Source organism: Porites lutea, chromosome 10 (genome assembly GCF_958299795.1).
Source record: "Porites lutea chromosome 10, jaPorLute2.1, whole genome shotgun sequence".
Taxonomy (NCBI): Eukaryota; Metazoa; Cnidaria; class Anthozoa; order Scleractinia; family Poritidae; genus Porites; species Porites lutea.
This window is the reverse complement of record NC_133210.1, coordinates 27,190,554-27,207,666: the sequence shown is the minus strand read 5'-3', so window position 1 is coordinate 27,207,666 and position 17,113 is coordinate 27,190,554. Positions and strand designations below refer to the sequence as shown.

Sequence of the window (17,113 nt, the reverse complement as noted above, 5' to 3'; positions counted from 1 at the left end):
AGCGGTATTTTCATGAAAGGTGCGCACGCAACCGTTGGAGCGCCGCGGCTGGCGCGACGTGACGTGTTTTCGTGCGAAGGCGATGCGTTGTGTTGTTTGATTTTGATACTTCGGAGGCGCCGTTTGCGTTGTTATTTCGTTGAATATTCAAGCATTGGGGTTCTAAAACGGTGGCCAACATGTCACGAAGAAGAAAGGTAAAGTCATTGACGCGTTTCGAGCGTGTTAAAACGTTTTCGTTAAGCGTTTTGTTTTTGGGAAGTTCTCCCTTGGCGTTTAGCCAAACGGAAAGATATTCGGCAAAACACTGACTAAACAGGTCATTTTTAGATAGCTCTTTTCGCCATCACTCCAACGGACACATTTTCTTTAGGTTAAGATAAGAACTGATGAATTTTGCGAGCTATTTTGAAACGATCGCGTGATCGGAATCAATTATCGATCTGCAGCCGTTAGGGAAATAATTAACAGAAATTTATGCAGAATTTTGCATAATTGTTTCCCAGAGGTATGACCACCAAATGCCCTCTAAAAATATAATAAGAAATCGGAAGGAGTTACTTTTTTTGGTTTTTATTGGTAATTTTGACATCTAGCTTTTATAATATAAGCTTACTATTCCTTAACAAAAGGTATTGCAATAAAATATATCCTTTGTAAGCTTATTGAAAACATTCTAAACTAAAAAACAAAATTAACATAAATTTGTTTGTTGTTTTGAGATAAAAATTTTCCCTTGATGTTTTCACTTTGTTCAAAATTTTCCTTGATGTCACCACTCCTGTGTTAACGTTAATTGACCACGCAATTCCAATACTATATTAAATTAAAACGCAAAGAAAGAAAACACTCCATGTTGGTGTTAAAGGGGGGACACTGCTCTGCTATTGGTGTGACATCCGACTTTCCCGTGTGACAAAAGCGTGAGTAGAGCCCAACCTATCTCCCCAGCGGAGTGTACCGTGCTGGATCAAAACCTCATGCAATCTAAAAACCTTACTCTTCAAGGCACTAAAAGCTGAAAACCTACGGCTCAGCATTGTGCAACCTAATGGAACGAGTGTAGGCAGTTCATAATTCGCTTAAGCCAAACGATTAAACATTGGCATATAACAGAGCTAAAGCTAAACCCAATATTATTGAAATAGTGCAAAAACATGAAGCTTGGGGTCAAGTTGCTGGGAGACTTAACTGATAGCAGATACAAGAGGTTAACCGCATTTTATTTGTGTTACAACAACAATGCCTTCAAAGGGAGGGAGGGAGGGAGGGGAAAAAAGTACAAAATCTACAAGTAAACTGTTCAGTAAGCAAGGAAGCTAAGCGAATAAAGGATTTTGCCTAAAATAACCTTTTTATAGCTAGACATATGTCTAAAGCTAAGCTAACGGACGATGGCATACGATAGTGTCACAGGAACACATGGTGTGTACAACGAGATATGAATAGAGGTATTTATTGAATCTAGCCATACAGAACAAATGTTAAAAAATGTACCTGACAGTGTTGCAACATTTTGACCTTGGTACCTGTCTGTACCATTGTACTACAATGAGACAAAGATATTATACTATTCTAACTGCGATTTACTGTTTCACTGTAAATCTTTAATTTTAACTGTCATTATTCTTAACTATTATTAAAGCATTTATTGAATAAGGCTAGGTATGATCTGAAGAATATTATGCATGCCTTGGAGGATGTTATCCACTGAGGCCTAAGCCGAGTGCAATAATTGTTGTATTATTTGTTTCTTCATTTTCCTGTTTCTTGACAAGTTCAGGATATAAAAGGACATTTAGTCTCACAGATATTCTTCAAATGGCAGATGTCATTCACTGAATTGCATTCTTGCTGTTCTTGCAATGTTGTAAGGCAGTAGTTAAGCCATTTTTTCTTCTTGAAATTATGGATAAACCCTGGAAAATTCCATGGTCACAAGGTGTAATCTTGAAGGCACTGGTCAGGGCTGTCTGTAAACATCTGGTACCGGGAATTTCCCTGGGCTATTATGAGGATGATCCCTGGCTTCTTTTGTACGAAACAAAAGGAAAATTGAACCAAAAGAACTTCCTAGCAGTTCAATTCCCTGTTTACTAATTGCATAAACCTTGTAACTTGAAGTCTAAGTGACAGCCCTCCCGTTGAATATCTCTAACATTCTCTGCACAAAATGTAAAAATATTATTCTTATTTACAGAGTGCATCAAGCGCAAAAAAATCATCAGAAAATGCTACTGATCAAGAGTCAGATGAATGGAGTGAAGAGGAGAAGAAAAGACTCCTGGACGCGTTAAAAAGGTATTATTTGCTTTTATATTAAGTCTTGCCTTTATATTCTCCTCTAGAGCTGAAAACATGCCCAGTACCTGTGTTGTCTATGGTTGTAACAGTACAGCCAATTTCCAAAGAGGTGTAGGGGTCCATAAAATTCCATTCTGAAGTGATACAATCAAGGCGGTGCTCTTGTAGCACCCTGTGACCCCTGGCACATAGCTTTTGCTTCTGGACAACCAGAAGAAGCTAGATTTAAAAATAAAAAAAACATGAGCTGGGCACCCTGGATTTCACAGGCTCAGAACAAAGGTCTCCCTTCAATGTTTTTAGCACAGCCTTGACAATATATGCCTGCTGAATGTTTTCTTTATGTCCTGATATCCAGCTGCAAATTCTGCAGACTAATATCCATACATTTCCTTAAAGAAATAGTTGAGAGAATTTGATAAAAGATCAAAGCATTTTCCCTGAGGTGATTATTTTGTTAATTCTCATAACCTTATCTCTTGATAATGTATTGATGTTGTTAGGAGAAGATTGATGTTGGTCAATCTTGGGACTTAAAGTGTTAAGAGGAGAAGGAGGCTCAGTTGAGAGACCAAAGTTCAAGGGGTTTTTATCAACCACAATAACTTTTTCATACATGTCATAAGGAAAAACATTTTGTTTTGCAAAAAAAAAAGGCTAGTTGCATTTTAAGATTATTTGCATCGACAAAATTTTGTTAGGGATGATGGTAAAAACAATTGGCGCTGGATTACAAGGCAAGTGAACTCAAAGACAATGAACCAGGTAAGTGCTTGATTGTAGTTTTATATTAATCCATTTAAAAATGTGGAGATTTTGTCAGCTACAAGGTTTGTGCCATGTTTGCTGTACAATGCTTAGCAACCCTTAGTCTGCCCCCTTTAATGCTGCCCACCACACAGAAATCCAAAACAGGAAAAAGGGAACCACAAGGAGCATAAGAGCTATAGGCCATGTGCATTCTTGGACCGATCTCCCAGTGGACTGTCATCATAAATAATCACATTAATTGTAGTCCTTTCGGACTACTGAGCACTTGTACATGTCAAACACTGCTCTATATGTATGTCATATTATTTTATATGAATTATTGTATATTTTTAGTTTTTAATTTTAAATTTTTGTAATATAATTTTTGTTGTTGTTGTTGTTGTTTTTTTAATTTTAAATTTTAGGAATATAATTAGGGCCGTGGATTACCTGTAAACTAGCTGATAGCTAAGCGTAATTTCCACGTTAAATAAAGTATTGTATCGTATTGTATCGTATCGTATTGTTATACTGAATACATAGTGTTATTGATGAGGCTTGTTCAGTCGGTTTGATTGGATACTGGGAAAGGTTTTTGCTGCAGTTTTTTGGAATGAAACAAAAACAAGGTCAGTAGTTAGCCATCTGAACAAGTTTGGTCATAGGATCAAACAAACAAAGAACAAAGCTGGAAATCCAAAGTGGGCAAGATAGACCTGTCATGCCGATGAAGGTAGCCAATCAGAGTTCACTCCAATCAGAGTTCTCTCACTTGTGGCGTCGGCCATTATATTAAAAAAAATTGAATCTCTCGCTGTTGACAAACCTAAAGTGTTAATATATTATTAATAATATTGTCATTATTTTTTTTTGCAGGTGAAAGAGTTTGCTGAAAAACTCAAGGCAGAGAAGCAAACAGCAACTGCAAGAAGGACATCATGTATGTTAAAAATCAAAATAAAAAAAAGCAAAATCTGAATTCAGGAACAGTCTTACAACAGTTAGGTTGCTGAAGATCAGACAGTGCAATGCAATCAGTAGAGGCATGTGTTTCTTATACAAACTTCAACTCCCGATAACTCAAAGCTTCTAGTGAAATAAAAAAGTTTGAGTTAACAGGAGTTCGATTTATCGGGAATTCGAAGCAAATAGCCAGAAATAAGGGAATGAGATGGGGAATGAAAGCAAGTAACATGCCGATTCATGGTTGTTAAAATAATTTCATTGATTCGGACAGCTGCACACTTTTTTTCAACTTGCAGGTTACTACTTAAAGCATCGTTTGAGTTATGGAGGGTAACTTTTTATAGAAATGACCTGAAGTGAAACAAAAATTACTTTGAGTTAGTGGGAGGTTTGAGTTACTGAGGGTAAAATTATAGTAAGTGTATAAAGGAAATCCAGGGGAAATCAATTTCGGTTCGAGTTAATTAGTGCAAGGTTCGAGTTAGTGAGGGTTCGAGTTAGCAGAAGTTGACTGTAGCGATTTCATGCTGTGCAAGTGCAACAATTGTGAAAATGCTCATGCAATTGACTTTGATGAATGACAAATGGCATCAATTTTGGCCCATTTTTTTGGTTGTTTATGTACTATACAATTTTGGCCAGAAGAGTCAAATATTTAATATTCAATGATTCAATCATGGCCAATGATAAAATTGTTATTTGTATGTGCCCAATAAGAAAGTTGTTGCCTTAAAGACTGTAACATTACTAAAAGTATGTTCAAGAGCCAAAGTATTGGCAGAAGGCTTCAGGACTGGATAGTACTTTCTTTGAAACTTGACAATATATTTATCAAAACCAATCTGTTCTTTTTAGCTTCAAGCAAACGGCCAATTGCACCAAAAGATACTGGACCTTTAGAGGTATTTAGACATAATTTCATAACTTGTAGTGCTTGTCTGTTTAGTTGTGGATGAACAAGCAAACATAACATGGATAAAATTAGAGTGTGTTTCAGTGTCTTCATCATCAAGTCAATAATAATAATATAGACATTTTCTCTTCAAGGAAAACTTTTCTTTCTTACTCTGAAAATGTAAAATTCACATCTTCTTACCTCTGTGTAACATCCTATTATCTGACTCTTTTGTTCTTTAGGGGTGGATAAATGCTACGAAGAGATTAAGAGGGGACAATGATGTAGATGGCACATGCATACCACAGGTAAGAGTACGATAAATTATACAACACCATGTTTGTGTTTTGAAAAACTATAAACTAGGTGGATTTGAATGTGTTTTGTTTCTCCCCCCAATCAGAGATGTGTTATTCTGTTTTGATTAAATATACATGTAATATTTTTAACTTCCTTCTGTAAGACTCCCTTATGAAATTGCTTATTGTATTTTTTAGGGGATAAAAATTGTGGGGTGTGAAGATCTAAAATGACCATCACCAGAGTTGTCTTGAGCTCAGTGCTAATGGGAGCTAATGGTGTAGTTGTTCCTGCTAGTTCTTGTTTTAGAATATTATTTGTGAATGTAAATGTCTCTACCAGATTGAGTTTCTGGTTATTTCTATGGTCGTTTCAGAATTTTTCAAATGCACCCCAACCATTTTTTAAGGAAATAAAATTTGGGTATACACTAATTGGTAGGGTACTCATTGGTGAGACTGCCATCAAAAGGGCTAGTGTTGTCAAAGTTTGCCCCACCCTGGACGTGACTGTCTCAACTACTAGTAAATGTAATTCCTGGTAAATGTATGCTCTTTATTCAGATATTTTCAGTCCTGGATTAATTAGCTGTTCTAAATTCCAAAAGCATGTTCTGGAAGATTAATAATAATGTTATTAAATTAATAATTATTGTAAAGTATAATTAATGTCAATCATGACCCTTGCTCAGTAAAATTTATGGTTCATGTAACTGGTTAATTCAGATTCATTACAAAATTAATAGTGTACTGTAGACCGTTATTCTTGATATAATATGGCCCCTGTATATTACTGAAATGTCAGACAAAGTGCAGACTATGGTTTTAACTGGTACTTAGCTTAACTTAGATTAATTTAATGTTGTGTAAAATTTACTGATAAAGAATAACCATACAGTGTTTGAACCCTTTGTCAAACCTTGGTGATTACATGGTTCGTACAATGTTTTGAAGTGCCAGAGCTAAAATGACCAAAATTTTGCACTAATTTCATGTGAAATGTACAGCCTGAATATTAAAATTTTGTATTAACAAAGGTCTCGGGTTTTCCTTGATTTTTCTGTAACAAAAGTTGTACGAACTATGAAATCAAAGTAATATTCAATCTGGAGTGGCATCCCTCGTGCCTCTCATAGCAGACACAAACTTCAAGGGAAGAAGAATGCCAAGACTTAGATTCTGGAAGTGAAAATGCTCCTACAAGTACACATGAGGAACTGCACTGTAATGGTGACGGGAAAGAGGAAGAACAACAGCAAGTTCCTGAACTCACGAGCAACTCTGATCATCACAAAAATACATTATCACCAAACATTGTTACAGAGGAACAGTTTCAAAGGACTAACTCTCTTATGGTAAGGGAACAAAGTTAAATAGTCACATAGTGGGATCCTACACAGGAAAAAATAACAGATTCCCATTTTTGGATATTTTAGGGTATTTAAAGAATACCCGCAAAAATCCCAAATTTCGAAGAGTGAGACAAGTCCCAAACAGGGAACTTGGTTGGGAATTCCCTGGTTGGGACTTGTCTCACTTTGCCAAATTTGGGATTTTTATCATGGGTATTCTTTAAATGCCCTAAAATATCCAAAAATGGGAATCTGTTATTTTTTCATGTGCTAATTTTTTAACCTGAAGGGTGCAAAGGAAATGATTGGTTGAACTATCTGGAGTTAGACAAATTGGTTAAAATTGAAGTTTGATTGGGGAAGGGGACGGTGTTTTCATTCAAAATCCACTATGTTAGCTGGGAGGTACTTATGGCAAGCAATGTGCAGGACCTCCATACCCCACCCCTCCATACACAGATGGCCTCACCAAGGCTCCTTGGCACTGATAAGTCAGTAAAAGTTACACCAACCTGCAACCAAGTGAAATCATCGATGGGAAGGTAAGAGGGACTAGAGTACTAGTAGACTAGTTTTTTTGCAGCTCTCTTTCCTGAAAAGCACTGGTAATCAAGCTTCAAGGATGAGGTTCGCCCACAATTAACAGTTCAAAACATACAGGAAAAGGTAGTTGCCGAGAGGTCCTCTTGTCCCTTGCATCATCTGCTACCAACAAGAACAACTACATGCATTGACTCAAGCCTAACTCAATTACCTAAGATTGTGTCTTAGCAACTTTTTTTGAAGCATGATTATTTTGTTTCATTATTATGTTTTCTCAGGAGGATCTGCTCAATAATCAGAAGGAAATGATGCAGAAAATTTCCGTTTTGGAGTCCACGCTTGAGGATCTTCGATCTGATGGTTCATCAACTCAGTCATCTCTTATGGATATGCTTATAAAGATCACCAGCAAACTTGATAGTCTTAGTAATAATGCTCCTCATGGGTGTTGTGGAGGACCTGTAATTATCCAAACAACTCCTCATGCAAACCTTATACACCAGCCTGTTCTGGGTTCGTGCAGTTCTTGTAGAGATGGTAAACAAGATAAAAGACAAGAAAGTTCAATGGCTGTTTCTGATAAAGAGAGCAGTACAATTAATGAGAAGAATGACACGATTTCTACAGTTTCTTTAAGCAGGACTTCAGTACAAACTTCATCTACTATTTCGCAGAGCGTATCATCTAGGAAAAGCAGCAGTGAGTCGTGTACTGCAAATTTAATTATAGACAGTCACAAAGATCCTTTGCCTCAATCACAAGAAATACAAAGCAGCACGCCCTTGCCTGAAATAACATTGTGTTCAGCTAGTGCACCCATAACAGCTGATTCATCAGTGTCTACAAGTAATTGTGGATCATCAATAAATGTTCCCTCTGAGTCTCCAACCAAAGTGACTACCACCATTCCTCCTAAAGAACGTCTACCTGAAAGGTGTGAAGAAAAGTCTTTAAGACAAGAACCTTGTCTACCAGTGGTCGTAGAATGTCATTCATTGTCAAATAGAACCAGTTCTGTTGCATCAGTCATTAATCTTTCTCCTAGCATTGCTGTAACTGCCATTGCTAATTCAGATCAAACTACAGTGGTTTCAATGGCTTCATCACAGCAAAGAGGTCCAATGTCCGAGCAATTGAATGTTACAGCACCGCAACGGACATATGTGACACCTAGTAGAGATACTTTCGCTTCAGTCCAAACCACTGTGTCATCATTGCCCCCGTCATACATTGACCTTCATAACACTTTGTCAGCCTCACCAGTTTTGAGCACAGTTGTGAGAAGTCCTGCGGCAAGGTTCGTCCCTGGAAACAATTCACAGGTGGTGTCAAGCCATTTACCCCAACATGTTTCCCCTGCACCTAACATCTCCATCCCTGTCATCTCACTACCGAGTTCACAAACCAGGCATTTGCCAAGGCAGCCAGTACAGAGTATAACACCCACATCAGCTCAAACAAGCACTCCGCCTGGATATATCACTCTTTCGCATACCACAAATGTAAAGCCATCTACCAGCAAGGCGTATGGTATACCACTATCGCTGCCCCATGCACAAACTGGTGAAACAACTTTAAGGAATCCAAGTGGGAAAGCAAAAGATCTTGATGCATTGTCTGCCGCAGAGTCAGTTATAAGAAGGGCAAGTAAGTACATATTGATTCATTATTTTTTGGCCTTAGTTCAGTGATTTTGTTACCTCTGCATCCTGCATCCTTGATGCATAAAAATCCCCAAAGTTGTTCATGGTATGCGTCCCATAGAATGCAAAGATTGATAAATCCGAAGATGTTTTCATAGTCTGAATATCCTGTTTTTGTGATTTCTGTGAGTGTTATTTTGGCTGTTGTTTAATAATGCATATGTATGTCAGTCTTTTTTGCACTTTAAATAGAAGGACTATATTTTAATTTCAGTAAACTGTAATAAAGACTTTTGGAGACTGTCTCCAGATTAACTGTCTGGTTACTTAAAGGCCCAAGCATGATCAATTTAGGACTGGAACTCATTGGCTCTGCACTGGGAGTCATTATTTTTCACAAGATGAGTCCCAGGACTCACCATAACTATTATTTGTAACAAAGTCACTGTAGTTGCAAGACTACATGTAGGTTTCTGATTACGATTCTAATTGCAAGTTGGATGACATCAGTCATTTTGATTAAAATGTTTTATCATTCTTCTTGATCTGATGGTGACTGCATTTTTTAACAATTCAGAAACATATTTTTTAATTTGTTTAGAGTGACAAATCATTCTGTTTTGGTCTAGGAGGGAAGGGGTGGGGGTTGTATATCACAAACGTGCCTTTATAAAGGACATGCACATCTTAATCTCTGCTGTCGGTGTTTTATACATGTAAGGCTGTCCTGGTCCATGGGTTTCCTGTGTCACTGCTCTTTGTTACAAGACTCTGTCCTGCCATTAAGATTTCAAATTGCTGGGTATATTTAATGAGTAGGTGGGAAAATGCACAGCTAAGTGGCCGTTTTGGTTCCTCTTTTCTTTTTTCTTTTTTTTTTTTTTATCAAAGTAACTGGGGGTTATGCTTGTAAAAACCAGGGGAAATCCATATCCCCTTACCTCTAATGGCGACCTTACAAACTATGATGGCAACAGCAAAGGAAATGTCCAAAACAGAATAGGTTTCATAAAAACAACAACTCTGTCCGTGCATCAAATCAAGCCTTTCTGTAAATTTCTTTGCTGTCCCTGCCCAAATATAACTAGTGGAGAACAGGAACAGGAACAGCAAGACGGCATGTCTGGTGTTGAATTATAAATTAATAATATTATTGTAAATGAGAGCACTCTTGTGGAAGCAAGTTCTGGTAGATAACAAACATTTTTGTTTTTACAGCAATTGAAGCCTGTGATAAACAAAGAATGGATGCAGCCTCACCAAAAGAGTTATTGAATGCAGGTGAATTCAGTGACAGTGTAGTCTAGAGTTACAGGCTGTTATTGTTAGTACATTTAGTTGTTATATATATATATATATTTTTTAAAAAAAAAAAAAAAAAAAAAAAAGTTGTTATATTTTTACGATATACAAAGCTCTTCAATGATATATTTCATTTTGGGACACCCAAAATGAAATATGATGAAATGTGCAAGATTCTTGTCACACACACTGGGAATTAAATTTTTGTTTCATATGATAAGACATAAAAACAGGAAAACCAGGTTTAAAAAATACATCTCTGTTAAGTTTGAAGTCCATTCTTAATATTACAGAAGGAATTTTTTGTTGCTTTTTCTGGCCCAAATGAGAATTTTTTGCCATAAACAAATGTAATTTTTATGGGAAAAAACAAGGATGTGTCATTTACAGTTTATAGTCCTAAAACTTAAAGTAATGAGATGTTTCGAATGTGAAGGAAAGATTATTTCTGTTTAAACTTTGTTTTGTAAATTAAGTTACAGACCAAAAATTATTGATGAACCACAGGACAAGAAATGAAAACTTATCATTATTATTTTAAAAAAAAGCACTTTACTGTGAGTGCCATTGTATTGAGCATGAAAGTACTAATTGGCAACACTATTTTTTCGTCTCCTTCTATAGACGGGACTGCCATTTTACGTGGTCATTCGAGCCATGCGAAGGTCTAGCCATTATTTGCAGAGTGAAGGCAGTGTCTTCATTTCTCAGTTATTTTAAGGACGTGATTATTGGTCCCGCCCCCGGTATCGAATCTGTGACCTCCTGCTCTGCAGTCAATTGCTCTAACAATTGAGCTAATCCTACAGCGGTAGGATTAAGAAACAATAATATATTATATTCATTTGTCATTAGTTACATGTGTATTTAAGCTGTTTTTTTATTATTGTAGCCATGTTGATCAGTAACTACATCACAGATCATCCTAACTCCGAGCATCAAGATCAGTGGCAGTCTTGCCTTTCTGCTATAGTCACAGATTACCACAAGAACCTTGATCCTTCTAAAGGGGACTCTTTACAACTTGGTAGGGTAAAAAAGTTTGTTTATCCATTGCATAGTCACGATTTTCATTCCTAAAAGGTGACCAAAGAAATAGTTCAAATTTCTCTTTTGTAAAGTCCCAAGAAATATATACAGTCAAACCCATTAACCCTTTAAGCCCCAATGTCCACATATAAATTCTCCATAATGATCTTCATACATTTCCTTAAAGAATTAGTTGAGAGAGTTTAATAACAGATCAAAGCATTTTCTCTTAAGTGATCATTTTATTAACTCTCATAACCATTCCTCTTGGCAACATATGGATATTGTTTGGAGAAAATTGATGTTGATCACTATTGGGACTTAAAGGGTTAACTCGAACTCTGAAGGGAAAGGAAAAAGTTACCGCGGCCAATTGAATATGAATTTGCCATGTTAATAATCAATAGTCTCCTGAATTTTCAGCACCTCAGTATACAGTACAGTGCAAATTGAATTTATCTCATCAGAAAATGTAGCATTCTTACTCTGTTAAGCCATTATGACTTATAAGATTACTCGATGCGATAGCATCATGGTGAGTTGCAAGTACCAGAATTCAAGTCATCAGGGTAAATTTTGTTCAGGGAAATGCAATTTAAATCAAGTAAGCAGGGAATTTGTGTTATCTGAGTTTGAGTTACCAGTTGAGGGTTCCATTGTAGTGCTATACAAACATTCTGCCAAATACCTAATTTCAATGAGATACCAAAACCAACACAGACATTACAGACACTTAATTAGAACCATGTCTGTTTGGAGTGATTTGACTGCACAGTGTTTGTGAAGAGACTAACAAAGTCCTGTATTTTTTATAGTGTCAATTGGTTACAATCCCTATGTGGTACTCACCCAATATGACCTGGAAGACATGCTGGATAAGTCTAAAGGACGCCCAAAATACTTTGCTCTGCGCCTTGCAGAGAAGCTGTTCGGCATTGACGTCTTGATCAAATCCACACCCTATGGAATTGGAGGCAAAGCAGCCCTACATCCAGTCATATTGGATGCAATCAAAGGTATTTTAATTTTAATTTATTGTGTGTAATGGGCAAGATAAATAAGGCGATGCTAAAAAAGGGTGTTTCTTTGTGTGTTGGATTTACCATTAATAATAATAATAATGATGATGATGATGATGTTGATGATGATGACTGTGAGTAATGCTCGGTGATTTTAAAATCCTTTTTTCTTCATTTGATGGAGAAATGAAAACTGTTTTTTTTTTTACTTGTCTGTCAGATGGATACTTCTCAGATTTTTGTTATTGAAACTTTTTGTACAAAGTGGATAAAATTTTTTTGCCATAATGACAGCAGATGCTTAAAGGTTTTTAGTTAGAAGTTGAATTGCCGTATTTGATTGTGCAAATATTTTTTAACAACACAAATTTTGCTCTAGAAGAAGCTTAAAACAGGCTGAGTCTAACATGTGTAGTAAGGGATGGATGCTCTGTGGTGATGGGTTTCTTGCTAATTCGTGAGATTTCTTGAAAATCTGAAAGCACAGCTCTATGATTGGTAGTTTGTATTACTGTAAAATAGTACCTTTTGAAATACTGTTCTCTGAATTCTCCTGCAGTGGAAGTCTTGCGGCAGTTTGCATCAGACATGTCAAATGAAGGGCAGATAGCGTTATGGAAAAGTTGTGTGACCAGTATAGCTCAGCGATGCAAGAGAGCACGGAATCCACGTAAAGACAGGTCACAAACGAGAGCATCAGCAAATAATGTTGACGTAAGCCTACCATCCATGGCAGTTGGTGGAGGAATACAGCTTAGTGAACATGATGAGAATGATGACTCCCAAGGGGAGTTAGACGAGGAGGACGATGACTGTGACATGGGTAGTTTTGATCAGTCAGCTGCAAGGTGTACACCGCCTCTAATCAGAATACCCTCAGATGACGAAAAGACGCCCACAAAGAATGGCACTGAGGAAGGTGATTACAATGATGCTGGTTGCATAACACCGATGAAAGACTCCACCGTGAGACCTGAATCTGTTGCTGATTCCTCTATGGAGAAACATGATGGAACTGAGGGTGAACGGTCTATACCACCTGGTATTGACCCAGATATCACAGTTGTACACTTGCCTTCAAACTTACAGACTTCGGTTGAGCCGCAAGTCAAATCAACAGCTCAGAGGCAGAGTTCAGTTGTTGTGACGACAAGGCATGCGACAGCGGGTAGCGGGAACAGTGTGAGTGTCTCAGGAGAAGAACGCACAAGGATAGACACACAGCAGAGTGTTAGTGGTCGGGAGGGAGAAAATAATGATGAATCTAAAGAAAAAGGTTCACCTCTGGCTGGCAATTCTTCTGGAAATTACATGGTGCAAAGTTTTCCCAGTAGTCCTAATGCCTCAAAAGAAAGCGTCACGGTGTCTGGCATAAGAATGACTGCTGATTGTAAGTACATGTGTCATGTTGTTTAGCTCAAATGCTTACTATTATAGCAAGGGTCCCTTGAGAGCTTAGTATGGAAGTTAGAGCAAGAGCCAATGAAGTTGAGAGGGGTAGGGGACGGTTTAGTGGCTAGTACTCCATTCCTTTTCCTTTCCTTCACTTACTTCTTTTTGATTGTGCCCCAACTTTTGAGCTTTGATGCTCTCAAACTCTAATGCAGATTATTTAAACTTTTGATCATCACAGGGTACAAAGAAAGTCAGTTTTACAGCTTGCCATTCGGGCAAGTTTTAGCTAGCATGTACTAGCCCAAGCGTCATTTCATCTAACCTCCAAAGAATAATTGCTGACCAGCAGAATTGATTACAGTTCTGTAATTTGATTTTCCCTAAAAACTTCACTTGCCTGTTGGGCGAGTAATCCACAGAATGCACCAGCCCAATAGAAAAATCCACTAGCCCTGGGCTACCGGACATTACTTTCTTTGCACGCTGCATGAGCAATGCTTTGGTGGTCAATTAATCAGTTTTCTAGTAGCATTAGTTACAATGATAAATATTGGGACCATGGAGGAAAAAGCAGGGCAAACAGGAAGGGTAGCCAGTGAGCAAGTTCTCATTGTTATCTTCAGGCTCAACACAGGAGCTAAAAAGAAACAAGAGTCCAGAAGGACTTTGCTATGGTGACAGTTTGTCATTACAATAACCGCCCGCAAAACTGCGCTCAGCCACCTTAAAGTGTTGCATGGATGATGTGTGATGTAATACCAAAGTCTATATTTGTTTCACAAGCATGGACAAGGCAAATTGGAGATACACTGACAGCACAATCAAGCAGTTTATCAGAAATCACTTGACACTTTATTCTAGACACTCCTCCGCTATTGAGTAATATTAGATTATTCATTGGTATTTTTTGGTGCTGCAGAATGTTTATTGGATGTTGTTTATTGACAATTAAACTTGGGTTGACATTATGTATAGTAAGTTTACTCTTATTGTATTAACAGTATCTGAAATCCTTGTCTTACAGACTTTCACGTATTAGTTGGAGGAAACCCAAATGTAGTCATACCCCGTCAGAAATATTTAGATGCTGTCACTAAGTCAAGCCAACCAACACACTTTGCTGTGCGTCTGGCAGAGTTGGTTTTTGGAGATGATGTGCTGGAGGCATCAACAGTGACTGGAGGAAAACGTGGCACGATGCAGCTGGATCCAATAATGATCAAAGCAATACAAAGTATGTTAAAAGAGCATACTAAAATAGTATTTAGGCAGACTCGCTTGATTTCATATATAGTTGTTGTCTGAGAAAGAGTATATACGCGTTTTAGAGGGTTAAGCCTGGTTTCTGTCAGATAAGGGACCTTAATGAGATGCAAGGATGATGACAGCAGGTAAAATGTCACTTAAAAAGTGAAATCGCAGTTTTTCATTTTCAATCTTCATCGCGATTATTCCATCTTTCTTACTTTGTTGAATGTACGCAAACTCTCCTGGAGTTGAATTCCTAAGAACCTTATCCAAGTTAAAAAAGAGAAAGAAAATTTTGTTGTTGCTTGTTTACGTCCTCTATAAAACGTGGAATTGGGTTTTTTCATGTCGTAGTCATGTAAAATTGGCAAGAAATGGACAAAAAACTGTGATGCACGTGCAAAGTTGTTGTTTTGCTAGTTAAAACTATTGTTTTTATGACATTCTTGTTGCTGTCACCGTCATCTGATGTTAAGGTCCCTATTATGATTTCTATCACTGGAAAAAAAGTTCAGATTACAGCAATTAAATAGAAAGAACTGTTTGACAATCTGTTAGTTTGTTTATTTTGGTCAAATAATTTGTAAACTGTCTATTGTCAATGATCCTTCAGTGGTTGTTAAATTTCATCGAAACACTAGACGAAAACTGAGGATTTTCATAAAACATCTTCTCAACCAACTTACTAGCCCCCCTTTCAACCAACGCCCCCCCCCCCCCACCCAAAAAAAAAAAAAAAAAATTGAAGAGTAGGATTGATTGCAGTTCTTCTGCAATTTTGACTTTCGCCAAAAAAAAATTAACTAGCCCTGGCCAGCTATCAGACTTTGACGAGGGCATACATGTACCAAGACAAGTACATTGTGTAGTGTGTAGTGTTTCAACAAAAATGATGGTTACAGGTATTGTTAGTTTTCTCTTGGAAGCTTCTCTTTTAAAGACAAGCATCCTCAACTCCAACTCCTTTACTTGAGGCTTGTGGCTTGTGGCTCATTGCTTTAATATATTTTTTAATTTTTTAATTCCACAGTGGAGGTCACAGAAAGATTTTTAAAGACCCTTGATCCAGAACAACAAAATGTTGTGTGGCGTAAATGTGTCACAAGTATTGCTACCAGGTGTAAAACTCTGCGATATAACAGAGCAAAGACTGCTGAAAACCAGTGGACGTTAGTCCATCCCAGCCAAGTTTCTCCAGAGTGACCTGGGTTTTTCAACAAACTAATGCTATGTATGGTCAACTCTCTTTACTGTGCTTTTCAATACTACAGGAAGTCTGAAGTTTAAATGCCAGCTTCACAATATTTGCATTTTCCTCTGCCATCAATCATAATAATTACATGTACAGTCACAGGCAATGAATTATAAAACAGAGAAAACACGAAATGGACTGAAATCCAACAATCACATTTCAAAAACCATGATCTTTTCAATCCATTGAAGTAGACTTCTGTTTTCTGAGACGTCCACTAAGATGATTGATGGCAGCGAAGAACACAAATGTTGCTTGGCTTTTGAACTTTGGAGTTGGTGTGTTATTGAAAGCCACAGCTTTCATTTAGTAAGGAGGAATAATCCATGTCCCTGTTGTTAATTTTACTTAAGTATTTGACTCTATGTGCTTGTCTTCACTACTGTCACAGTTTTAGTCTATCTTTGTATCATTGTCAATGTTTCAAGCCCATGTTGCATGTTGGAATTAACCTTTACAGGGCCTCCTTAAACTGTTCACTCCTTATGGTGGTCAAAGTAAAAAGTTTGCAAAAAATTCATGTTTTGTAAAATCCTAGGAATTAAACAGCACTGTGCAAAAGTTTTGCCTAAGAGGTTTCGTTTGAATGGTAACAACATAGGATTTCGTCCACAGATCAAAAAGTTAGAACTACATACTAAATAAATGATTCTGTGTGAAAGTACTGCTGAAGAGGTTTGATTTGAATGGTAACACCATAGGATTTCATCCACAGAGTCAAAAGTTAGAACTACATACTAAATAGATAGTACCATGTGAAAGTACTGCTGAAGAGGTTTGATTTGAATGGTAATACCATAGGGTTTCATCCACAGACTCAAAAGTTAGAGCTGCATACTAAATAAATAGTACCATGTGAAAGTACTGCTAAAGAGGTTTGATTTGAATGGTAACACCATAGGATTTCATCCACAGACTCAAAAGTTAGAACTACATACTAAATAAGAGGTTTCATTTGAATGGTAACACTATAGGATTTCATCTTCAGACTCAAAAGTTAGAACTACATACTAAGTAAATAGCACCATGTGAAAGTACTGCAGAAGAGGTTTCATTTGAATGGTAACACCATAAGATTTCATCCACAGGCTTAAAAGTTAGAGCTACATACTAAAT

The 17,113-nt window shown here is 37.2% G+C and overlaps 1 protein-coding gene across 1 annotated transcript; it reads left to right on the top strand.

Moving 5' to 3' along the window:
- The first annotated feature begins 39 nt into the window (after nt 1–39).
- On the top strand, nt 40–16,113 carry LOC140949809 (uncharacterized). Its single transcript, XM_073398940.1, has 14 exons — nt 40–197; nt 2,201–2,301; nt 3,006–3,069; nt 3,931–3,994; nt 4,876–4,922; nt 5,158–5,223; nt 6,351–6,569; nt 7,388–8,756; nt 9,971–10,033; nt 10,947–11,081; nt 11,899–12,099; nt 12,662–13,492; nt 14,522–14,731; nt 15,776–16,113. The coding sequence occupies exons 1-14, from the start codon at nt 180–182 to the stop codon at nt 15,946–15,948; spliced, it is 3,561 nt and encodes a 1,186-aa protein (XP_073255041.1). The 5' UTR covers nt 40–179; the 3' UTR covers nt 15,949–16,113.
- Nucleotides 16,114–17,113: the final 1,000 nt, after the last annotated feature.